Raw genomic sequence first — 25,110 nt, forward strand, 5'->3', positions numbered from 1 at the left:
GAATATTCCCAGTGTGAGCAGGAGACTTTGTCATGACAACTAGATCCTACAAGGAGGGCTACTGCAGCATTACTTAGCTGCACGCACGTCCCTCGGCCCCAAAACCTCTGTGTTCTGCCCTGACCTCCTCTTCTCTGCCAGATTCAGCCTGCAGGGCTATTCAGAAAGCTGAGCTGGGTTTTGGGCAGGAGAGCATCATCCTGCTATCCGAACAGGCCTGTGGCACACTGCATTATCCTGCTGAGCTGGAAGCTCCCGCTAAAGTGAACACCCCCTGCTTTAACCCAGAGCCTTAAAGCATGAGATGGAGCTGTCCCTCAGGCCCCTGGGAGAGGCAGAGCTTGTCTGATGAGCCTGCACTTCCCAACTCTGCCCTTGCCTTGCAACCGACTGCCTCCTTCCCAGTTGCCTCAATCTTTGTCCCATGCTCTGTTCCAGTTTTCTCTTTATAGGCTTGTGTCAAGACTGTCTGCTCAGTTGTCTTCTGTGTGTTTTGCAGGGCAGAGGAAACTTGCTTAGCAGCAAAAGGGGTACCTCAAAACAGTAGGGCACTAGATTTCTCTCTAAGGTCACAAAGTTCTCTAAGCTCTGTGAACTCCTGCAAAATAGCTCTGAGCATCCTTCTGCTCACCAAAGGGCCAGTCTGGCATGGAGCACCCATTTCTCATCTTGGCCTTGGGAATGAGGGCTCCTGTGTCTGTGACTGTTCCTTGAAGTACTGGCAAGTCTGCCATGCCTGGGTGAGAGTTTACAGCTTGTCAGCATGTGAGTGAGTAACTGCAGAGCAGAATTTTTTGCTCAAAGGTGCCAAGGCTAATTCCCAGCATGAGCAGCTCTGGGTTGTGCCTTGCCATGGACTTTGTCTGGCCCTGTGACCAAGTAACAGCCCCAACGCACTGGTCCTGGGCTGTGCCCCCAGTAGCTGCATCCGTGTGAGGGGCACCATGCTGATTTGCTGCTCTTTTCTGTTGCAGGTTTCTGATTGAAGGGCCTGTGAATTCCTTCCACTGGCACTGTGGGAAGCTTTAGCCAAGCCAATGCACCCTGACAACAAACTGCCCAGCCATGGCAAGGCAGGCAGCAGCAGTGCCCTGGCCCAACACCACAATGTGAGTCAAGCACCCACCTGCAACTTGGGCTCAAAGGGTGTGGGAGCAGGCAGCCATGGCAGCAAGGCCACTCAAATTTCCCCTGGCAACTCTGGACTGAAAAACAGCCAGAATGCTGTCCCAAACTTCAGCTCCTTGAAGGGCAAGGTGAAGCGGGAACGAAGCATTTCGGTGGACTCTGGAGAACAGAGAGAAGCCAGCACCCCATCACAGGACACAGAATCAAAAGGTAATGCTCTCCTAGACCTTGCCTCAGCATGTCCTCCTCTCAGTTGCTACAAACATCCTGGCAAGGCTTGGGATAGGTTTCTGTGCTGTCTCTTCTGTTCAGGCTTGTCCTGGCTGCCCGTGTGCCTTTGCATCACTGCTTGTCACATCTGCAGTTTTTGGACTGGAGTGGCTGAATTCTCATTTGCTTTGCATTTCATTCTCTAAGCCATTTGTTACACCCAGAATCTGGCACTGGTTTTCACAGGCTACTGAGGCTATCTAAGCAACAGCATGGTTCACTGAAACTACACCGAATGCCCCTGCATGTGCAATGTGCAAACTTTTAACTTGAGACTGAGTTGTATTCTATCTCCTTGCTGTTGATAGAGAGCTGCTTTGTGGTGTTGCAGCTGCCCAACGACTCAGTCATGGTTAGCAAGGAGGTGCTGTGAGGGTCACTGTCTGAACAGTTCTGTGGTTTCATCAGCAATGGATAACTCTTGTGTTACACCATGTGGCTTCTGGAAAAGGGCTGAGTCAGTGCTTCTAAACCCTTTGCCTTCCCTGTCCTCAGTGGCCTTCCTTATAACCTCTTGCATTCCATCAAGCTCTGTGCTTAGTGGCTGTGTGAGATACTTGAGCATGTCACAGATGGTTGTAGGAGGAGAAATTCCAGTTGTGCCCTTGGTTCCAACCAAGACTCACACCCGGCCTGCAGACACAGAGCTGCTGTTCTGGCTTGTGCCCTTAAGGATTTGTTTTCACAGTCAAAGCCATGTTGCCTACTGGTTTAGGCCAGAGCTGTGCCATGGAAGAACAGGTAGAACGTACCTGAATGGACTTCCTGCCACTGGGAAGGCTTTCTCCCCATAGTATTACGGGGGTAACTGTACACCACTGATCATAAGCAGTTTGCAGTTTTATCCCAGAACTGTCTTGTAACCACACTTCCACAGATTATTAAAGAAGATTATTAAAATGACTTGATCAGAAATACCCGAATCTCCTATGTTCCTAATACACTTACAGATCATGTGAATATGGTCATGATGTAAAAAAGACAGTGTAAGAAAGTAAGACTAGACAACGTTTCATTAGTTAAAGCACACAACTGGAAGTTATTCATCCTGTGTGCCTTTAGGCTCCTCTCTGAGCTGCATCAGTCCCATCTGAGAGGTGGGACACATGGAGGGAACATACTATAGAGAGCATGAAGGCCCCTGCCTGATTGATGTTGACAAAGAGCAGAGTCTGTCTCTTGTTGCTACAAAGGATGTGAATGTGCCCTCCCGTTCTATAGTCAGATTTTAATTTCTGAATTACAGTTAATGCCCAAAGCTCTGTAGTTTCAAACTGCAGGTAGACATCCTGTGTGCATGGATTCCTTTCAGGCAGTAAGAAATAGATCTCGTTCTGAAACTTTGGCTCTCACAGGGAAGTCTCACTAGGTCTGGCTGCTAAGACAAGGAGCCCAGACTGAGCAGATGCTTCAGGTTCTTAACCAGTGCTGGGCAGATGTTAGTAGAAGGCTTATTGCTCAGCATGCAGCACCCAGCTGGGCAGGAACCCCAGCTTTTCAGCCCCTCTGATGGCCCTGTCCCTTTGCAGGTGAGGTGGCTCCCCGTAGTAAGCGACGGTGCGTGCTGGAAAGGAAGCAGCCATACAGCGGCGATGAATGGTGCTCTGGGCCGGACAGCGAGGAAGACGACAAACCCATCAGCAGTGCACACAGTGAGTGACTGCCTCCTTACCAACTCTGGAGCTTGCATATAGCCAGGTCCTTCTGCGGCTCAGGAGGGCTGATGACACCAGCACCTCTAGCTTTGCCTGTGTGTACTCGCTTAGCCGAGTGGGTGGGGGGCCCATTGCCATTGCCGGTCATTGTGCTGTGAGGATGTTTGCCATGCAGTGAGGTCTGGCACCTATTTTGCAGAGATGCTACTGAGATGCTGGAGGGAAAGATGTGGAGTTTGAATGTCCCTGCTGTACATTGCTCTGGCCACACTATCCTGGTCATAATGGCAGCCAGAGTGCGATGTGCATTGGCCTTGTTGCAGCAGCTGAGTCTGTGCCGGGCCACTCACCTTTCTCTCGGCAGCTGAGTCTAAAGAGACTCTTGGGGTCTTGACAGTGGTTCAGGCAGACCTGAGCTGGCCTGAGGTGTGCACTTTCTGGGACAATGAAGTGTAGGTCTCCTCTGTTTTCCAAAAGCATCAGCTTTCTTTGACATTATGTATCTGCAACTCACTTTGCTTTCAAGCTGTTGACGGGGAGAATATCTGAGAGATAGGGCAAGGTCCTGTGGGGTCCAAGGAGATGTCCATGTTGTCTGCTGGAGAACATGAACGTGTTGAAAGACAAGAAGAGGGTGGCCTCTGTGCCTGCCAGCACATTGTTGCCATCTTCTCCAGAACATCCACTTGCACTTCTCAGCGCAGTCCACAGCCTGTGCAACCTGTGCAGGGAGGGATAGTGCTGCGTCCCTTGTCACAGCCTGATCCCAGATCTGCCTGGCGGGAATGGGTCTCGGTGGGGCTGCCCAGGGGCAGGAGCTGGCAAGGAGGCAGCGCCCGTGTCCCCGCAGCGGGTTCCCAGCGGTGTCTGCTGCGGTGGCGGGGTCGGGCTGCAGGAGCTGCTGTGATGGGGAGAGGCAGCTGAAGGGGAGCAGGGAGCCAGCTGAGTTAAGGGGCGAGGGCAGAGGAAGGCAAGGCATGCCTCTGGTAATTGCAGCGCTTGGTAATATTAATTATCGATCTTGGTGAGTAGCGCCGAGGAGCGCCGGGCGGGCGGGCCCGCGCTGCCCCCTGCCGGCGGCCGGCCCAGCTCTCTGCTCTGCTCCCGCAGCTCTCTGCTCTGCTCCCGCAGGCTGTCATGTAGCAGATCCTGCCATGTCCGCGGCCCCACAGCTTGGCCCAGGGTCCAACCCGCTGCCTGCCCTGAGCGACAGCAGTGCTTCCGGCGTGCCCCATGGCGCTGCCCCTGGCTTGCGGTCAGAGGCTGCAGGAGGTGGAGGCGGCGGAACAGGGAAGCAGCCTTCACAGTTTGTTTACGTCTTCACAACGCACCTTGCTAACACGTAAGCAGTAAACCCCATACCTCCCCACTGGTATTGGCTGGCCTTGCCACACCTGGCCGGCCTTGTCACACCTGCCTGCTGCATGCAGCACTTGAGCACAAGAGAGCTGAAGAAATCTGTGTCTCTCTCTGGTTGCACAGGGTGGGAAACTCCTGGGGTTCATGAGGTAGGCTGGCAGCCACTGCAGGTGGGCAAACTTCCTGCCAGTGAGGCCTGGCTCCGCACTCTGTTTCACCCGCTGTAGAGCCCATCTAGTCAGCATCCAACACAATGATTCGCCCACAGCAGTGTGGGCTGCTCATCTGATTCAAAAGCATCTAAGGGGCGGGTGTCACAGGGAGCGTAATGTAACACATGGTATTCCCCACGCAGTTCCTCTCTTCTGTCCTGCATGGTCTCAGCCATAGTCTTAGCAGTTAGTTTAGTCTGTTTAGCCTAGTCTGTTTAGTTCTAGAGCTCTGCTGTACCACAGGTTCAGTGTGGAAGGTCTCAGAGCATCTTGATGACAACCACCTTAGGGCAGCAGGCACAAAGCAAAGCCTGTCACGGGACATGAGAAGAGGGAAATTGAATGGCAAGTGATCATCCTCACTGAGGGCTGTGCAGGACAGATGGGAGGACTCTGAGAATACTCTCCCTTCTTGGTTACCTCCAGAGATTTCCTTCTTCCTGCAGAACGGAGGTGGTAACTGGGCCTTGAATGGGTAGGATGGGGCACAGTGCCTGTTGTTAAGTGATTTGTGCTCTCTCCCCAGAGCTGCAGAAGCTGTCCTGCAGGGCCGAGCTGATTCCATTCTGGCCTACCATCAACAGAATGTCCCACGGGCAAAGCTAGACCAGGTATACCACCTGTGAACCAACTGCTCGTGTTGGCCCATGCTGCCCGCTATTACCCTTCCTATCTGATGTGGCCATTTTTCCACATCCCCTGGCTCAGCTGTGAAAGAAGGGGTTGCCAGAATGCTCTTTCAGTGGGGTGGGAAGCTGCTTTGCTGCAAAATCTCTTTGGCACAAGTCCTTGCTGTTGTCAGTTGTGAAAAGTTTGTGATGGGGAATGGCATGTTCCCCTTCAGCCACGTGTACAGAGCACCTGTTTGTGCATTCCTAGATCATATAGTAGTACCACCTACATTTATTCCTGCAAGGACTGAAGGTGAACTGCCATGAGGCTTCATTTTGGGACAGAGAGGTCTCCTGCAGGGTGCAGGGAAGAATACCTTCCTGGGATCTTTCCCTGCTCAAGTTTCCTCCCCTTTTCTCTGCCAGGCACCATCTGCTCCTAAAGTGCTGGGCGTTGCTGAGCCACTTCCAATTAACCCTCCTGCTGCCAACACTCCACAGTCCCAGCCACTGGCCCCTCAAGCAAGTCAACCACAGCCGCAGCCTCCCCCACCACAGCCTCCAGCACCACCACCTCAGGCCATCAGTCAAACACCTTTGCCTGCACCCAGCAGCCTGCCTCAGGAAGGGACAAGTGAAGATGGCCGGAGAGATCTGACTCCCAACTCTTTGGGGAACAATAGCAGCAACAACCAGCCTGGAAGTAACCACCCAAATACGCCCACTGCATCTGCCAGTACCATGCAACCTGGGCAGGTGGACTCCTCTGCCACACCCAGCTCCAGCCTCCTTGGAGAGGGCCCAGGCCCAGGGATACCAGGGAATGGGCAGGCAGGCCTGGGCCCCAGGAACACCATGAACTCAGAAGGGCTCTCAAAGGAGCAGCTGGAGCACCGAGAGCGCTCCCTGCAGACCCTGAGAGACATTGAGCGTCTGCTGCTGCGCAGTGGGGAGGCCGAGCCCTTCCTGAAGTCCAGCCAAAATGTGGGTGAGGGGGGGACTGCCCCTCAGCCACAGGCTGCCCCTGCCCAGCCCCCCGCACCTCCTGCCAGCATGAAGAAGTATGAAGAGCCTCTGCAGTCCATGATCTCCCAGACCCAAAGCCTTGGTGGGCCTGGCCTGGAGCACGAGGTGCCCCACCACCCTGGCGCTGACATGGGACAGCAGATGAACGTGATGATGCAGCGACTGAACCAGGACAGCCTGACACCGGAGCAAGTGGCCTGGAGGAAGTTGCAGGAAGAGTACTATGAGGAAAAGCGACGGAAAGAGGAGCAGATCAGCATCCACAGCCGGCCCATGCAGGAGATCATGATCCCGCAGTCAATAGGGAGCATGATGATGCGTGGGCCTCCACCACCCTACCACAGCAAGCCTGGAGAGCAGTGGCCACCAGGGATGGGCAGCCAGCTGCGGGGACCCATAGATGTGCAGGACCCTCTGCAGCTGCGGGGAGGGCCACCCTTCCCTGGGCCTCGGTTCCCTGGGAATCAAATGCAGAGAGTCTCTGGCTTTGGAGGGATGCAGAACATGCCCTTGGATGCTCTTGGGCCCATGAATGCCATGCAGAGGCCAGTCAGGCCCGGCATGGGATGGAGCGATGATATGTCTCCTATGGGAGGCCCTGGGAACTTTCCACAAGGCAACTTGCCCTACCCACCAGGGCAAGGGGACCCAGAAAGGTTTATGAATCCCCGTGCAAGAGAGGAGATCCTGCGTCATCAGCTCATGGAGAAACGCCCAGTGGCAATGCAGAGGCCCATGGGGATATCCAGCAACTCCATGAGCCAGGGCATGGAAATGGAGAGGATGATGCAGGCTCACAGGCAGATGGATCCATCTATGTTTGCTGGGCAGATAACGGGTGAGAGCCTGAGCAGTGCCCCAATGGGAATGGATTTTGCAGGCACTCGGGGGATGCTGAGTCCCCCTATGAGTCAGTCAGGCCTCCGGGACATGGACACACCCATGGGCCCTGGCAACCTCAACATGAACATGAATGTCAATATGAACATGAACATGAACCTCAATGTCCAGATGACCCCACAGCAGCAGATGATGATGTCGCAGAAGATGAGGGGCCCTGAAATGATGACCCACCAGGGCATGAACCCTGAGGACCTGGCCAGGGTTAGGGCTCAGAATGGCAATGGCAGTGCAATACTATCAGGATCCCAGAAAATGATGATTCCCTCACAGTTCCCCAACCAAGGACAGCAAGGCTTCTCGACTGGGCAAGGGTCTTACCCCAACCTGCCCCAGGAGATGGGCAGTGGCTCAGATATGTTCAGCCCTGAGCAGGGCACCATGCCTGTTGGGAGCATCAGTGGCACCACCAGACTCAGCCACATTCCTCTGCCTCCGGCCTCCAATCCCACTCCCACACCAGGGGGAAACCTGGCCAACATGCACCCAGCACCTTCCCGGGGGCTGGGCCGCCGGCCCTCTGACCTCACCATCAACATCAACCAGATGAATTCCCCCAGTATGGGTCACCTCAAGTCTCCCACCCTTAGCCAGGTGCATTCCCCACTGGTCACCTCCCCATCTGCCAATCTCAAGTCCCCACAGACACCCTCACAGATGGTCAGCATGCCACCTTCAAACCAGTCTGGACCTCTCAAGTCCCCCCAAGTGATGAGTTCTTCTCTCAATGTCCGGTCTCCCACTGGCTCACCAAACCGCCTGAAGTCTCCTTCTATGGCTGTTTCTTCCCCTGGTTGGGTGCCATCTCCCAAAGCCACCATGCCCAGCCCAGGAGTCAACCAGAGCAAGCAGAATCTCAACATGAACTCATCTGCTTCCATTGGAGCACTGGATCAGGGTATGCTGGGTGTCTTGTATGCAAGTGCATGTCTGTGCTTAGTTTTGGTGAGTTTATGGACAGGGTTTCTCTCCAGCTCACGAGCTCTCTCTGGAGTGGGAAGACACGTGCTTCTGGGCCCCACATCTCACAGAGCAAGCTTTTTTTGCCAGTGGTCCAAAAAGGGCTTTTTCAGGTAGATCTGTGACACAGGCAGCAAATGCTGTGTCTTGGGCTGTGCAGTCAGGGGCAGGTTTAGGTGGAAGTCTGTCACTGCTCTGGAACAGGGTCTCTACATGAGCCTTCTCAGAGTCCACAGAGTGCTGGACTAGACCAGCTCTGTGCTTTGCAGCCTCCTCTGGTCACTGCTGTCAGGAGGAGGGAACAGGGTTGCTCTCTGGTGAGAGCAAGCCACAGTGTGTGGCTTAGAATACAAAGTTGATCTCTCTTGCTTGCAGGTTCTCTCCCTTCTGGGCCTCGGAGCAGCTCTTCTGCACCAGCCAGCAACACCTCTAGCACCATGAATCCGAACATGCCTTTTACTTCCTCTCCAGATCCATCCCCTTCCCAGAACCCCCTCTCACTGATGATGTCCCAGATGTCCAAGTATGCCATGCCCAGCTCCACACCACTTTACCACAATGCCATCAAAACCATCGCCACCTCTGATGATGAGCTCCTGCCAGACAGGCCTATGCTCCCACCTGGAAGTATGTCAGGTATCTGCTTCTGGAGTTGGGCTTGTGAGGGGTCAGACTGTCTTGTGGCTGCCAGTGGACCTGAGGCAGCAGGTGGAAGAGGTATAAGAAACTCTGATCTCCCCATGACTGCCATGTCACATAGCTTGAATTTCCCCTTGTTTGTAACAGTCTCTGCACTTCCCTGCCCTCTGCCCAGGCTGTCCATCAGCTTGGGTGGAATCAGCATGAGCTGATCTGGCTTGAGGAGTCCTTCCACAAGACCTGGAAGTTTTTACCTTTACCCATATAGATATATTTAGCCTGAATTTTCATGGCTCCTGGAGTTTTCTCAGGTCCAGGACTTGCAGGCAGAGGTCTGCTGCTTAGAGCCCTTGTGTTCCTGTGCAGTGGGACAGGGATGTTCTGAATGAGGCCTGGGTGTCTGGTGTTTTGAGTGAAGCCCAAGTGCCTGCACAGGCAAGGCTGTGTTGTAGCACAGTTGTGATTTCAGTAGGCCAGATATGCTCCACTAACTAGTGGCACTGGTGAAGACATCTAGGCAAATGAGTGTTTTTTGTCACGTGGTGACCAGCCCAAAGGGGAGTTCCAACATGCTCTACCACTTGATTTAGGGGTTTAAAGCTGTCTGATAAATATCTTTGGCAGTTTTGAAAATGAAAAATCAACTTTTTGACTCTTCCACCACTGAGCAGGTCACTTAGGTTGACCGCAGGCATGCAAATGCATTGGCTGCCTCTGCAGGCACTGATGGCTGCTCTGCTTTTCTGATGGGCACAAGCCTTCCTGCCCAGACAGCACCTGTGCCGAGCTGCTGGCTCTTCTGCTTTTGCCCTCCTCAGCACCCGAGGTTGTGTAGTCACTGGAGTTTGCTGGGTGGCAAACCCTGTGGCAGGCAGTGGTGAAGGGTCACTCCTTGCTGTCTTTTAGGCAGCTGAGAGCCCTGATGAGACCATGGTGTAGGGCACACACCAAGCCAGCCAGGACTCTAAAATCAGGGGAATGTAAGAAATTACAAATCTAGCATGGGACTGGATGAAGCTGGAAGAGAGAGCCCTCTGGTGTTTGTGGGCTTGAGCTGGAGTTGGAGACACTTTTTCCTGATGTTGGTGCTTTGTAAGCCCATCTTGGAGCTGCTTACTGAGCATTATGCTCCATGCTCAGGGCGTTCTGAGCAGGACTGCTTGACAGGCTTTCAGGATGTGGATTTTGCAACCCTGCAAGGTCTGTGTGAAGGGTTAACTCTTCTCTCTTTTTCCTGTCCTTAGGCGTGACGGGGAATCAGCCAAATCAACTGCACTTGAACTCTGTGGGGCCTGGATCCTCTCAGAGCCCCATGGGAATGAACCTGCCTGGTCAGCAGCCCCTTTCCCACGAACCGCCCTCCACCTCTATGATGTCCTCCCCAAACCCTTTGGGCTCCAACATTCCTATGCATGCGAGTGGGCCAGGGGCGGGCGTGCCCCCCCAGAACCCCATGATGCTGCCCCCGGGTCCCCAGGACTCGTTGAACCAGCAGTGTGGCCCTGTGCCCAACAGTTCACAGATGATTCCTTCTAACCAGCTCATGTTCCCCCGCATGCAGCAGCCCCACAATGCCATGCCATCTCCTGCTGGAGGCATGCCCATGGCCCCCAGTGCAGGAGGTGGCCCTGGGATGCAGCAGCATTACCCGCCAGGGATGCCCTTGCCACCTGAGGACCTTCCCTCCCAACAACCTGGCCAGATGCCCCCTCAGCAGCACATGATGGGCAAGAACATCCCTCCTCGGATCAGTGACCCCTACCCGCCTGTGCTTCCTGGGGTGGCGTCGGTGCTGAATGACCCCGAGCTCAGCGAGGTCATCCGCCCCACGCCCACGGGGATCCCGGAGTTTGATCTGTCCAGGATCATCCCATCAGAGAAGCCAAGCAGCACCTTGCAGTATTTCCCCAAGAACGACAGCCAGGCACCCAAATCTCAGCCTTCCAACCTCCACCTCATGAACCTGCAGAACATGATGGCTGAGCAGCCCCCTGTGCGTCCAGGTATGAATGCTCCCAGCCTCCCTGGGCAGCAGGGCGTGCAGAGGGGACTCAGCATGCCCATGTGCCACCCTGGACAAGTGCCCATGCTGGGCAGGACAGGCATACCACCCCAGCAAGGCATGATGGGCAACAGCATGCACCAGGGCATGATGTCTCCGCAGCAGAGCCTGATGGCCCAGCAGAATTTCATGCTGATGCAGGCCAAGCAGAGAAGCATGTCTGTATCGGGGGAGATGTATGCCCAGACAGGACATATGATGTCACCTCAGGGCTCTCTCATGGGGCCCCCGCCTCAGCAGAACCTCATGGTCACGCACCAGATGAGGCAGAGGAGTGTCTCCCTGGACAGCCAGATGAGTTACATCCCCGGGCCTGGGAACATGGCAAACTTGCCTTTTTAACCCTGACTGGCGCTCAGGGCTGGGGAGGGGATGGGGCTGCCCCTACAAACATTTTTAAACCTTTCTGTGGGGGTGGGTTGGGGGCCAATGCCAGTGGAGGACGCCACGTGGGATGCTTTTCATATCGGATTCGCCTCTACACAGCAAACCAGATGTGCAGTAAACTTGATGTGAATTGGGTTTCTTTTTCCTTTCTTTTTTGGGGAAGAGGAGGGTGGAGAGACTGGGAGTGGGGCTGTTACTTTGAACCCTGTGTGGTGACCAGGGACATCCAGACCTTGTGGCAGTTTGTAAAGTTTTCACTTATGGTTTTCCTCCATCAAGTGTTTTTCTTGCCCTTTTTTCCCCTCTATTTTTTTTCCCTTCCTTTTTAAGCAACCAAAATGTGCAAGAGGGTTTTTGGAACTAGCTGTAAATAGGTCGCTGAGAAAGGCAAAATTTGTGCTGGTTTTTAATTGTTCTGTATTTCTGTGTTTTAATAGAAGCCTCAAAACAATGTTTTAAAAAACAGAAAGAAAAAAAGAAACATGCTAAAGGCAACAGTGTACAAGGATTGCAATCTTTCCTTGGGGGAGACAGGAGGATCCCCAGGGTGAACAGGGTGTTGAGAGATCCCATTGTAGAGTAACTGTCAGACCTGTGTTGTTCACACATCTGAATGGTTTTGCATGTGTGGGAGAGGAGGGGGTGGTGCAGTGTCACGCAGATCTCAAGTCCTGGATACTCTGCCAAGTACACAAACATAACTGCTGACCAAGGGCCATGGGGGGAGGCAGGGGGCACCGAGCTGTAGCCCCTACAGCCCCGGTGAAATACTGCTGGAGTGGTGCTCCTCTGGCAGGGCAGAGGCCACAGCTTTACAGGATGCAGCTGTTGCTGCTCTCTGGAGAAGCTGCTGTGTCTGGGATGGGAAGGATGCTGGCCCTTCAGCTGGAGAAGCATCAGGAATCTGGGCTTTGCAGATGGTGGACCTGAAGGTCTTGACCAACTCTGTCACCTCTACTCCCTTCTCTTCCCTTCATGCTGTATTCCCTGTAGGCAAGGTGTTGTGATGTGTAGGGGCAGGTGGGCTTTGAGGTGAGTGAGGTGATGCATTCCAGTGCTTCCAGGAGAGGCTAGCTGGGAGCACTGATCTTCTGCAGCCTTTCTACACCAGTCTCTTACCCATCCATTACCCTTCACCACTGTGTCATGCTCCCCCGGCATTGAATGCTTTCCCAGGTTTTCCTGGTGCTTGTCAGTCCTTCATCTGTAGAGTTTTGCAGGCAGTCTTTACTCCATCATAACCTGACCTACTGGCAGCAGCCCTGCCCTGTAGCACAGGAGAGGTCCAGCTCTTGAAGAGGACCTGTCCCTGAGTGCAATACTCTAGCTCAGCCGTGTCGGCAGCATGGCCATCCTATGCTTCAGGCAGAAGACGCCAAAGTTGAGTTGCAATCTCTCATTCCTAGGCTGGCGGAAACATGCCATTTGGACAACGTCAGCTTTTCTGGATACACTCCACCCTCTCCATCCTGTACTCTGTAAGGTCTTCCTGCATGCAGCCCTGATAGTCTTTCCCATGTTTTTTCACAGAGGGGAGTGTGTCGTGATGCATGCACATTTCTGCACACATCACAGTATCTCTGGACCTCTGTGGGGACTTGCAATTCCGGCATCCTGAGGCACAGAATTGCTGGAGGATTATCTCTGCAGAGCCAGGCTTAACACGCTATCTCTCTTATAACAGAGCTCACCTTTCCCAACTTGCTGTTGCAGGGAGGAGAGGGCTTTGGAAAGGGAGATTGCCAAGTAGTGAGTGAACAGCAACACTTTTTATCAGGTTGCAAGCTGTTTGGAAAGGCTGGTGGGTGCTGAAATGTCAGCTCAGCAGCTGTCTTGATCCAGTCTGTGAGAAGATGGAAACATAAAGTCCAGCTGGGAATACACTGAAGCTTTGGGGCATTTCGTAGTGCTGGGTTTGGATCTGAGGAAGGATCTTGCTCTAGTCTCTTGCTTTGTGGGGGTTTGTTGTATACAATGTGAGCAAGTAACATTTTTTGAAGTGGTAAAACAGGAACAATCACAAGAAGTTCTCCTTCCTACCGTGGCAGTTGGAGCAGAAGAATTATCTTCAGCCCAGGCTTTGGACCTGACATGTTAGCTGGTTGGATTTTTCATCTGAAAGGTGTGCGTTTCATGCAGGAGGATGTGGCTCAAACAGATGTAGCTCTTTGTAAGCTTGACTTGCCTGAAAGGCTGTAGCTTCTCTTGGCTGCTCTTCAGGGTGTTGGCTGCTGGTAGCTTCTTGTAAGCATCCAAATACCAATTACAGTCCCAAACTTTGCTCATCGCCCACCAGCAAGTCTTGGCTAATCTGAAGCCATAACATTTTCTATGTGGAAGTTTTTTTGTTTGCCTGCAGATAGCGGTTGTTTTAGCCTGGCTGAGATCGCCATGTGTTTGTACTTTCCTTGTTATCCCTTTTGCCCAGCCTAACACAGAGGTTGCACGGGGCTTGCAGTCCTCACTCTGTCAGCAGCACATTGTCCCTGTATCAGCAGGAGCCTGCAGGCTTGTGGCACAGTGCTCAGGAGACTGGTGCTGAGCACTCACAGGGACATGGCAGTGTGATGCTATTTCTGCCTGGCAACAGGAGGAAGACCTTTCCTTTAGTGACAAATCAGAAGATAAGTCATTTGACTCAGCAGCCCTGGATACAAAAGGGAAATCCTGATGCTAGGTCAGAGCTGAGGACTCTGGAGCTGCAGTTGGTGCTCTTCTGCAAAATCCCACTGCTGTGGAACCAGCCCTACCCCTACCACTGTGATGGCTGAACAATGGGGAGAAGAAATGCTGCCTAACATCCCTGGGCGCTGCTCCCAACCATGTCTGTGAACAGCAATGTGGCAGGAGTTCCTTTGGAGGCTCAGTGACAGCCGCTCCTTGTTAGACCCAAGCAAGGTTTGCCGTCAGCTGGTTGCCCGCTGCCGTGACCTGTGTCTAGTCTTGTGTCTTGTAGTTTATTGCTCGGCCCCTCACCTTGAGTTCTGTGTACTGACTCCACCTAATCACAGTAGAAGGTTTGCCCATCTTTTAGCCATGACTTTGCCATGTTTTTCCAGCTCCAAAAAAGTGAATGCTGGTAAACTGCATCTTTCAGTACGTCAGATAATCACACACCTGGAATTAGCTTTCACTTTGAGGTAAAGTTGACTGACCTGTTCTCTGTCATCCCATGGAGAAACTTCCCCAGTCATTTTGTACCATTATATAAATATATATATAAATATAAATATATAAATACAATATGTGAAGACATCTTATTGGTTTTTATTTGAAACAATTTTTAGGCTTGTTTTTGGGTATCTGTGCTGCCTGTAATGTATTGACCTGTTTTATAGGTGCCTTTTTATTAAAAAGACAAATTTCAAGACCTGACCTGTGCCTGTCTTTTTCCACATGATTTTCACAGGACGACAAGAGAGTGTGAAAGGTGCTGGAAGGATTGTGTGGGCATTGGGGGAGCCCCTTCTCTGCAGCACTCCCAGGCACACGTTCATTCATGCGTTCCCTTACTTGCACTCACCCATGCATGCTCCACTGCCTGCCACGGCCCTGTGATCACTGTGTGTGTAGCAGAATGCTCTGCTGGAGCCCCAGCTGTGTCTCCTGGGAGACTTGGTTGCCCTGCAGGAAATGCAGAGCAGTGTGCTGTTTGTGAGGGTCTTTGTGTTCCCATCTTTGGGGTTGCCTTCATCAGAGACCAGGGCTTCCTCTGGCTTGTCTGGTGAAGCCTTGTTTGCAGAGCAGAGTCCAGGACTGGGGGTGCAGAGGGTGTGCTGTGGATGGTGGTGACATTGCCTTCCCACACACCATCTCCCTACTTTCTGCAGAAGCCACCTTGGAGCTCCCCTTGGCTCAGTCCCCCTGCCCAGTGGCCTGGGTGGGCAGAGTGCATCTGCTTCACTTGGTAGCAATGGGATAGGGGCTGAGCAGAGCTCTACAGGGGAGGCTGAAGGTCTGCCCGAGGGCTGGAGGGTGACTTTGGCAGTGTGAGTACTTAGCAGGGAAGCCCATTAAAGGGGTAAGGTGATGTGACAAACCTTGAGGACACAGCAAGGGTTTTGCTGAATGGAAAGCAGAGCTTCCTCTGCAGTGAAGGAAAGTTCCTCTTGCTTTCTTCTTGTCGCCATTGAGCAGGCTGGCTGCAGGCAGCTGTGGGAGGAACAGTGGCAACTCTTTGGGGAAGGTCTGCCAGTTCTGAGCCAAGCCATTCCCAGGCTGAGTCAAATGTAGGTGTTAGGGCAGCTTTCCAGTCAGGTTAGCAGCTGCTGTAAAACTGGCACAGGAGGTACAGTTAGTGGAAGAGGCTCCATAAAGCAGAGCCTTCTGTGGCACTGGTGAAGGGGAATCTGAGCAAGGTGCTCCTCTGAGCCATTTGAGCAGAGCTTGTCAGAAAGATGCGATCTGCTCACTTAGTGCTCTCTGATGCGTCTCCCTTGAATAACATGCAGAGTTACAGACAAATTCTTACAAGCACTATACATGAGAAGATGGTGTTTTATTCACCTGTTTATTACAGCTTACCTCAAAAGACACTTCCTAAAGGTTTGTACATACCAGTGCTAAAAGCTATAGTAACAATAGATGTGTAATCTGTTCACTCTCCTTTGAGTGCAGATTTTCTTTTTACTTTGTAACCACTGTAAGAATTTTACACTTTGACTTATTTTTTTCAATAGCATTTTCAGTAGAAATACAGTTGTCACCATAACCTGCTGGGTATGTGTTTACAATGCATCTGCAATGGGTTTTCTCACTGGTACAACCGTGGAGAACACAAGTGCGGGTTTAAGGGACTTGCCCTCCTCTGCTGCACGTACGTGCCTGAACAACCGCAGTTGCCACTACTTGAAAGTTTCATCTTTGAAGATGCGGTGCTGCAGGAAATGGTGGATTGCCTTATACTAGGTGAGTTTTCTCTTCAAGTCACAATATGAAATCAAGCTATTGAGATCTCTGCCTGAGTCTGGCTGAGGTAATGTGGCCCCTTTTCATAATGGCTGGTTTTTTTAGCAGGGCCCTTGAGTACCATGAAGTTCACCTGGGACTGAGCTCTCTGCTAGTGGGATGAACTTCAGAAGTGAGGTTAGCACAAAATTCCTGCTGCCGCAGAAGAACTAACATTGCTTTGACATTGTTTAAAATGTGAGGTGATGGGTAGAGCAAATGTGAGGATGGTTGTGCTCATGTGACATTGGTATGTGTGGCTCTCCTACAGTTTAGGCCACAGCACTCTTTAGGAACAGAAATGTCATGGAGCAGTGTTGTGGGTCTGCTGCCATTGTTAAACTGTGACAAGACCTCGTAGCAGCAGCAGGCTGTCTTGAGTATCTGCTGGGGCTTCCCCACACACCAGCTTGCAGTGCAAGAATTAGTGATGGGAAAAGATGCTGCTCTTATTTTGAACCAAATTATCATCAAGCTGCCCTGATCTGAGTAGTTTCTGCTTACTTGCAGTTCAGGGCAAGATCACCACCCAGGTTTATCCTCTGTTCACCTGGATGCAATCAATCTCTGAAAGGCCTGTAGGTGCTGATGGAGGAAAACTATCAGAAAGCATGGTGCCAAGCAAAATGCCACATTTCCTCTAGCCTTGCTAAAAGCAAAGAGAAATTATCCCTTACTCTGGGGCAGTGGTCTCCTTGCTCTCAGAACCCATAAATAGCCATACAACTAGCTGCAAAAAAAAAAAAAAAAGTTATACCATCAGCATTACAAAGCTGTGTGGTTTCTCTCCCCTGTGTGCAGTCACAAGAAGAAGCCATCTCCTCAGATAGAGTTTCTTAAAGGAAAACTTTTGCATAGTCAGGTATTCAGTTCAGCAGCCACTCACAGGAGGTCGTAACAGTAGTAAAACAGATCCAATGAGTGGGGAAGGATGCAACTGGTGTCAGGAAAGGAGTCTGTGACAGTCAGATCTTTCAATCTGTGGGAGGGCTTTCTGGCATGAGCTCTGTTGGGATGATGAACGTGTTGTGGCTGGCTGAGGGGATGTCATGCAGTAGGAGGACAATGTTGCAGTCAAAGCGTGTCCAGCACTGTATGCCCGTGCTATTAGTTTGAGCTTCACAGCCCCCATCAGTCCTCCCTGCTTCTTTCCAGTTGCTATGGCCACTGAGTCCCAGGGCTTCCTCTGAGCATGTCCATACCAACCTGAGCTAGTGAAACGGAGACCTGCTTACTGACATGACTCATTTACTCGGCTGCACTTTTAAACTTTTTTAACCCTGGCACCCCAGTCCTGGGCCTGGCTTTGTGCGCAAGATGCCTGCAGTCAGTTTTTCAAGGGAGAGGTGGAAATGTCATGTTCAACCCACTGGAGTTCATCCAGCCCAACAAGAGTGACCATCAGACATCCAGCATTTCCCAACAGCTGCCAGGTAGATCTCTGCAAATAGGAGAACCAGAAAGAGCCAAGCAAGGTGTCTGATGGGATTTGGGTGTTTGGTGGCTATTGGACCTGTTTCCTGAGGAGTGAACAAAGTTGTGGGGATACTTGTGAAACTTGCAACTGAGACCACAGCAAGTATGCCACTGGGAAGGAAAGACCCAGACCAGTTCTGCCCTGCAGGCAGCCTTTCCCAGCTAGAAAGTGGAGATGGAGGTGGTGTTGTCAGATTCTATCCCACTACCCTTCCTTGTCACCTCCAGGATCTCCTGCAGGGTCTCCTGGCTGATGCAGCCAAGCTCCTGCAGGATCCGGAAGAAGTCGTTACGGAACTTGACCCCAATGAAGGCGTAGAGGATGGGGTTGAGGCAGCAGTGCGTGAAGCCGATGGCCTCTGTCACCATGATGGCTGTGTCCAGCTGGTCTTCCAGGAGGCAGTTCTTGGTGAAGGCTTCTAGCTTAGTAAGTGTGTTCAGGAAGATGACGATGTGGTACGGGCTCCAGCAGAGGAGGAAGATGCCTGTGACCAGGATGGCCACACGGACAGCTTTTTGTCTCTGCAGGCGCTGGGACTGACACAGTGCCTGGATGATGGCCACGTAGCAGTAACACATGACCAGCAGAGGCACAAAGAAGCCCACGGTATGGTAGAGGAAGCGTGTTGCCAGCCACGCATTGTTTCCATCAATCCCAACCTCTGGAAAATAGCAAATGCTGCGGTTGCTGTCGTCTGTCCAGACTTCCATGAAGATGAGATCGGGTAAAGTCAGAAGCAATGAACAGAACCAGACAGCTGTGCAGGTGAGGTGGATGGAGCGAGCTCTGCGTTTGCGGTAGGTGTGGATTGCATAGACAATGGCCAGGTAGCGGTCCACCGCAATGCACCCCAGCAGCATGCTACTGCAGTAGAAATTGATCTTGTGGACAGCACTGAGTATCTTGCACAGGAACTTCCCAAATATCCACCCAGCCAAGCTCTCCACCACACTGAATGGGAAGGTGAGCAACAGTGCCAGGTTGGCCAGGGTGAGGTGGAAAAGGAAGTTTTCTGTGGTGGTGCGAGACCTCTTGAACCTCTCTAAAATGACCAGGACCAGGGCATTGCCCAGAGTGCCCAGCACAAACATCAGCAGATAGATGAGGGGCATGAAGACCTTCCTGAAGGGGTCTCCCTGGTTGCCAACCACAGATGAGGCTGGGTTGAAGCAAAAGTAGCCCTCCAGAGAAGGGGTGGTGTTCTCAGCTTCGTAGTAACCGCTCAGCTCCACCTGGCTCTGGGGAACAGAGAGAGTCTTGTTAGTGGAGGGGAGTTTCTGAACACAAGAACCCAATCCCTCACTTGCACCTGGCAGACCTAGACCACCCCCATGCCCTGCAGCCCACTTGCATCAAGAGGAGATGCTGTGTGTCTGCAGTGTGTTGACACTGGAGGCCCTCCACTGCCAGGAGGTGCAGCAGCAGGTGGAGAGGGTTTTCTCCATCTGGAACAGCAAGGGCTGCTCAGTCTGTGGTCTTTAACTGGAGTATTTAGGGATGTTTAGGTGTCCAATCAAATGATCAGTTTCATCCTCTGGTTCTTGCCAAGTTACCTGCTGGTGCATTCTATGTGCTTTCTCACATAGAATGGAACTTTCCTCTACCAGCTTTCCCAGTTTGTCCCACCCATTTCTTATATGGACCACTCCTGTCCTGCCTGCTGCCTGCTGTCAGGTATAAAGGTGGTAGGATTCACCACACAGCGCATCTGTACCTCAAATTCTGTGCAGTGAACCTGTCCCCTTCTCTTCAGAGGCCTGAGAGCTGCCTATGACAGCGCAGGGTGAGGTGGGGTCAGCAGGAGCTGTCCTTTGAGATCGCTTCCACACACTTAGAGGAAGGTGTGGGGCAGGTGTTCAACACACTGGGAGGAAAGCCTCTGAGGCACTATGGTGCCATAGCTACAGGAATAGATGATGGAAAGAGAGATCTGTTCTGTTGATAAACCTTTCAGTTCTGAATTACTTGCAGTCAGAGCAGGAAAGGGAAGGGAAAACACCACTCAGACCCCAGGGTGACCCAGTAAGGCAAGTGCAATAGAGCTGCTGCAGATGTGATTGGCCCTTGGCTTGCTGTATCTTCTTGGCCAGCCTGTATTTGGGCTGAAGCTGTGGGCTAGTCTCGAGTGCTAGGAAGCTGGAATTCTGCTCACCATGAGCTCCCTGGATGGTGGTCATGTTTCAGCTGGCCTTACACAAAAAGAGAGGAGTGGAGGAGGCTTACGACAAACTGAATATTTAGTGACAACTGGGAAGAGCTCAGCAGCAGTCACCCACAGCACCCCTGCAGTCCCCCACCCACACCCTCTCTGGAGACCTGTGCTGAGACTTCAGTGTTGACCACAGCGGAAGTCTCTGCTAATGCTTTCATACCTTTCACTGCCAGCTGCAGCTGTTTGCACCTGCTGCTCCTTTCCTCATCAGCCAAAGTTCCAGTCTAAAAATACCAGCCCTGCTTTACACAATTTTAGACCTGATTTTGGGGGTTTTTGCTCACCCAACAGGCTATTAAGCAAAATTACTGTGACCAGCCTGGAGTCTTGCATTGTGCCCAGCTAGGGAAGAGTGATTTATGTTTCTTCTCTCTCAGGCAGCTTTCCCTGGGTAATGCACTGGGTGCCTCTGCACATGACTGTGGGGGATAAAGAGGTCACTTGGCAGCAGCAGGGTTTATCTAACACTCCTCTACTTCTGAAACCATCTACATGGTTCCAAGAGGAGCCCAGGCATGCCAATGGAGCACAAGCCTATGGAGCATTACCAAACTCATAGAGTAGACAGCTGGTGCAGGCAGTCTCCAAGCAGTGGATAGTAGGAGGGTGAATGAATCCTTGGGAAAAGCGTGGAATAACCCTGCCCAGCTCTTGCTTATGTAACTGCAGGCCTGCAAGCCTTTGGTGAGAAGCATTTTGTATTACCAAAGAACTTTTATTTTTCTAGTTTAGGGTATGATTTTGGAGATCAGAGATTGCTGCTAAAGACAAAAGCCTTAAGAAATCCCTCCTGGTTATCTTCCTCCCTAGCTTGAAAGTATTTCCTGCCTACTCCGTACCCGGACTTTTCAAGAGAAGTTACCAACACACAGAAATCTGTGATGTGGTGGCCTAGGCCAGATCCTTGAACCTCTCTGAGAAAAAGCAAAACAACCTAAAAACCTTTGCTATTTGATGTAGTGACCAAACCAGGCTGCTCAGGCTGTGCAGGTGACTGTGCTGAAAATCCCAAACAGATTATACATTGGAATGGGAAATTTCACTGGGAAGAGTTTGGACAATTCCAGTTTTATAGGGAAAAATGAAATTATGGAAAATGGCTGGGTTTGCTGGAGTGCCAGTCCTCCCTTGGAGCCATGCCAGCACCATCGATGGCAGTGGATGGGCAGCTTGGGCAGTGTTCAGTGGCTTTGGCTGCTGGCCAAGTTTACAGCATCACCTTGTATTTGGAGCCAAAAGTGCAGAGGCTGAGTGCCACTATCAGACACCATCTGATTGCTGATGGGGAACAGGCAGCGAGGGCTCTTACTGTAAACCACTCACTGTGGGCAGGGGAAGCGTGTGCGGAGCTGTGTCTGATCTGTCCTTGCCTGCATCGCTGAGCAGAGCAGCACATGTGGGCAGGAGCGGACAGAGATGAGTTGGAGACAAATAAAGGAGGATGAAAAATCAGAGTCTGGGTCGACACAGGAAGGGCAGGGACCAGAGCTGCAGGAGATGCACTGAATATGACAAGCTGAGGCTTCTGGGGAATCTGCTGCAATTCTTGGACTGGAAGTGGGTGGCTGCCTGATCTGGAATGGGATAAATCAACAGTGTGCATGCAGAGGGACCTTTGTACAGGTCTCCGGTATGACAAATGCAGTAAATCTGGGGGTGGGAGAAAAAGTGCTGTCTCTCCAATATAGCAGTCAAGTGCATGTCTGGGAAAGCCGTTCCTCTGCTTTTTGTTCAGGGATCCCTTTACCCCTATAACCTGCATCACAGAGTTATTCTGGTCTCCATGTGTCAGCTGTTTTTCTCAGTTCCCCACAACAGTCAGCAATCAAAACATTTGGCTGCAGAAGTGAAGCAGCTTGTGCACTGTTACGGATTTTCCATGTGAATCATTCCCTTCTAGTCAATGCCAAGGGCTGAGGGCAGCATATTTCATTCTCAAAACCTCAGAACTATAATTGCCCACATCAGTACAATCTACTGACGGAGCTTCTGCTCATGACTTCTCCAGGGGCTGAACCAGGGAAATCCAGGAATAAGACCAAGGCCTGTGGAAGTACCATGTTACTGCAGTGTAGGTGCCTTTACGCTCTTGAGTCATGTTGATCCCATTGCAATGAAAACTGGCCTGAGGAACCTCAGGGAACCTGGTGTAGATCTCAGTGGTTCTTCTGCAACTGTGTTTTTGGCTGTCTAGTCTGCAGAAGAGTAAGGTTAGGAGGCAAAGCATTTTTGCTATGGAGAAACATGGGTTATCATTTTGGGCATGGTGCTTTTCTGCAAGGTTACAAAGTCAAATGATCTCATATGGTATCAAAATTTAGGTGAGGCCCTCACTGTATTCACTGTGTGATAAACGCCCCTTTGGTGCAAACATTCTCATCATTTTTCCTTCTGTAACTGCTCAATTTCTCAAACAATCCCTGCACAAGGCAGGGTTTGTGTTGCCACTTCAACACGACTCTTTGGAGGCCTTTTTTTTCAAATCTCTGTGGGTAGGTTGCTGCTACAAGCACTGAGTATAAGTAAAGCAACATATGGCACCACCAAAGCAAATACAGTGATGCTCATGTGGTATCTGCGGCCTCCCTGGAACAGGGAGGGAGACAAATCTGGGAGGTTGCCAGGAGACAGAGGTAGGAAACAACATATGCCAAACTCCCAACTGCAGAAATCAGACAAGGCCTAAAACTCTTCCTGCTGTGGCACCTGACTGTGGGTGTTTAGTTCAAAAATCAGCTGGGTTCCCCCACCCCCGCCAAACCCTCCCCCTTCCCCTCACATGAGGTCTCCTTTGTGATGTAAAAGAATTCAGAGCAGATATAAAATCACTAAGCTAAGGAATATGGAAAGTTTTGTAAGCAAAGAAAAGGAGGTGAAAAGGTTTGAGTTTGATTTTAATCTCTCAATTTTAGCGCTGCCACTGAACTTCAACAGAGGTCAGCGAAAGAAATGTCTTCTCCAAAAAGGTTTTAAAGGAATGACCACCATTTGCAAAGGATTTTTTTTCTGATTCTGGATGAATCAGAAAAGAAATAAGGAGGGTAGGGCTTGCTCCTCCATCTCCTTGCTCTTCCCTGGTGTGTAGAGAAAAAGGAGGAAGAGAAAGTTTGGTAACAATTGAATCCAACATTTCTCTTTTTGGAATAACTAATCTTGAGGTCTGCTGCAAGGAGCCACTGTATTTAAAAAGATTCTGAGATGCAATATTTGAAAACCAGGGTAATGATAATGCTGCTGTGTCCTTCCCGTTGGATAGTACAACATTCTCTAAAAGGTGTAGCTGCTCTTTTTCACTTGTAAAGGCTGGGAAGGAGAACTATGATGTAGAATACCTAGTGTCATCATTCCCTGTTAGAAGTTCTTGCAATTTATCTTCCGCTCTTGAAAATTCTCCTGTTATAAATATACCACATATTCCCCTTTCAGCAGAGTGTATGTGGAGCCTGTACTTATGTGGAGCCATACTTATGGAAGCCAGTATGTGGAGCAAGCAAGCAGGGTGGTCATACCAAGGGTTTTCACACACAGAGAGAGAAGGCTGGGTTTGCTTGGGTATTCGAGTTGTGAAAGGGACCAGAAGAGGTGTACAGGGCTTTGCACACTGTGTACACAGTCATTTATACTGCTGAAGGCTGGTGCAAAAGGTGACTGGCTCAGAGTAAGTGTTTTATGCCTACATTGTGCTAATGGCTGTGCAGACAGCAGGGCAGCAAGGAGGCTGGGAGAGGCTGGCGGCACAGGATGGGACTGCTGGAGCCCTGCTCTCCAGGTGAGTCACCTTTGCAGACACTCTGGTCTGTGCCCTCATGCAAGGACAGCACTCAGGCTTAGTGCTTGCCAGTACAGGTCTGGGCAGCTTTCCCCAACAGAACACCCAGCACCCTGGATTACAGTGGCTGTAGCCACACTACTCTGGCTCTCTGCAAGCAACAGCCTTGTGCTTGTGGTCAAGTCTGAACTTAAGGGATGCAAGAACTGATTATGCTGGCATAAGAAAAGGCTTAAGCTCTGCCTCTGCCAACAGGAGGGTTAGAAGATGGATGGCCAGAAACCTGGCCTTTAAGCCCACCCCAGCTCTACCTCCCAACCCTGTTATCAAGCAAAGCCAGGCCCAACTCACCAAATCATATGTCTCTGATGAGTAGCTGACAGGCCCCATGGTTTGAGGGTCAGGATCAGTGTCTCCTCCAGAAATTTCTACAAAAGTTCTTTTCTGGAGTGGAGTCAATAATTTAAGCGAGTAGGGAGGGACACGGAAGGTAATAACTGAGTATTTGCAAGGCAAATGAGCTCCAGGCATAGAGTGACCTGATTGATCTAGCTTTATCATCTTTTTACTAGTGCTGTAAGTTGATTTTTTAAAGTAAAGTTTGAAGAGTACATATTCCTTTGGTCTATACCACAGAAGATCCAGAACATCCTTACGTCTTCCCTGGAACACTTGAGGGCTCTTGCCCACAGCTGTCCTTGTTCCAGGTGGTCCAAAAGACTTTGAAAAGTTCTGTGCCAAGGATCACCCTTACCAGAAACCTCCTGGATCCAGGCACTTCTCTGGAGCTGTGCAGGACTTTGAAGTGTGGGTATGATCACTACCCTCTGCCTCGCGGTCCTCCTGGCTGCTTTAACCGCAGTGACTTGTGGTTGTCTTCTGTACCATCTGCTGCTTCACCCCGCGTCTGGGCTCGGGGGAGTGTGAGGTGGCTTGCACAGGAAAGCAATGCCTTGGCAGCTGCTCTGCAGGTCTAGAGCGGGATTAGCAGGGGCTAGGCAGCTTGGCTTCACAAGACTAAGAAAGGAGAATCAAGGTGGGAAATCAAAATCTTCTCTGCTTGGAGAAATGGGCATTTTGTTCAGTGATTTTGTTCAGCAGCAGGCTCACAGTGAGAATGCCCCGGTCTGGGTCAGGAGAGTAGGATGGCATTGCAGCTGGCATTTTGGAAGAAAGCTTATCCTGTGCAAGGAGCTGAGGTGGTTTGACAAACACATTTCTTGTCCTCCTCTTGTCTAGGTAGAGCTGCACCGAGGCCTCTCTACCACCAAGGACTCTGGTGGGAGTTTGGATTGGTGAAGAAGGAGGTGGTGTTATTCTCGTAATCACTGCTGGATTACAACCACTCCTCCTGCTTCTTAGATACCGACCCCTCGGGCACCTGCTGCCCTGAGGATGTCGCTGTCCTCTTCTGCCGTGAGGACCTTTGTGTGCACCTGCTTGTGCTCATCAGCCTCTGGGCACTCTTTCTCCTGAAAGCAGCAAAACCAGAGAGG

General features: G+C 51.3%; 2 protein-coding genes across 3 annotated transcripts in view; one reads left to right on the forward strand and one right to left on the reverse strand.

Moving 5' to 3' along the window:
- The window catches only part of BCL9L (BCL9 like), a 47,426-nt gene extending 32,842 nt beyond the window's left edge, over window positions 1-14,584 (forward strand). The window contains exons 2-8 of one of the 2 annotated variants that reach the window (XM_033081661.1): window positions 975-1,338; window positions 2,928-3,050; window positions 4,185-4,395; window positions 5,151-5,235; window positions 5,662-8,059; window positions 8,497-8,757; window positions 10,005-14,584. In XM_033081661.1, the coding sequence (XP_032937552.1) occupies window positions 1,038-1,338; window positions 2,928-3,050; window positions 4,185-4,395; window positions 5,151-5,235; window positions 5,662-8,059; window positions 8,497-8,757; window positions 10,005-11,164 (4,539 nt within the window). In that variant the 5' untranslated portion in view covers window positions 975-1,037 and the 3' untranslated portion in view covers window positions 11,165-14,584. The remainder of the gene's footprint in view (window positions 1-974; window positions 1,339-2,927; window positions 3,051-4,184; window positions 4,396-5,150; window positions 5,236-5,661; window positions 8,060-8,496; window positions 8,758-10,004) is intronic. The other variant, XM_033081662.1, reaches the window with a different exon arrangement.
- A 1,166-nt stretch (window positions 14,585-15,750) lies between these two features.
- CXCR5 (C-X-C motif chemokine receptor 5) lies at window positions 15,751-24,326 on the reverse strand. The gene is made up of 2 exons (XM_033081659.2): window positions 23,966-24,326; window positions 15,751-18,871 (listed from the first exon to the last, which is right to left on the reverse strand). The coding sequence occupies exons 1-2, from the start codon at window positions 24,173-24,175 to the stop codon at window positions 17,795-17,797; spliced, it is 1,287 nt and encodes a 428-aa protein (XP_032937550.1). The 5' UTR covers window positions 24,176-24,326; the 3' UTR covers window positions 15,751-17,794.
- Window positions 24,327-25,110: the final 784 nt, after the last annotated feature.

Source organism: Catharus ustulatus, chromosome 28, assembly GCF_009819885.2.
Source record: "Catharus ustulatus isolate bCatUst1 chromosome 28, bCatUst1.pri.v2, whole genome shotgun sequence".
Taxonomy (NCBI): domain Eukaryota; kingdom Metazoa; phylum Chordata; class Aves; order Passeriformes; family Turdidae; genus Catharus; species Catharus ustulatus.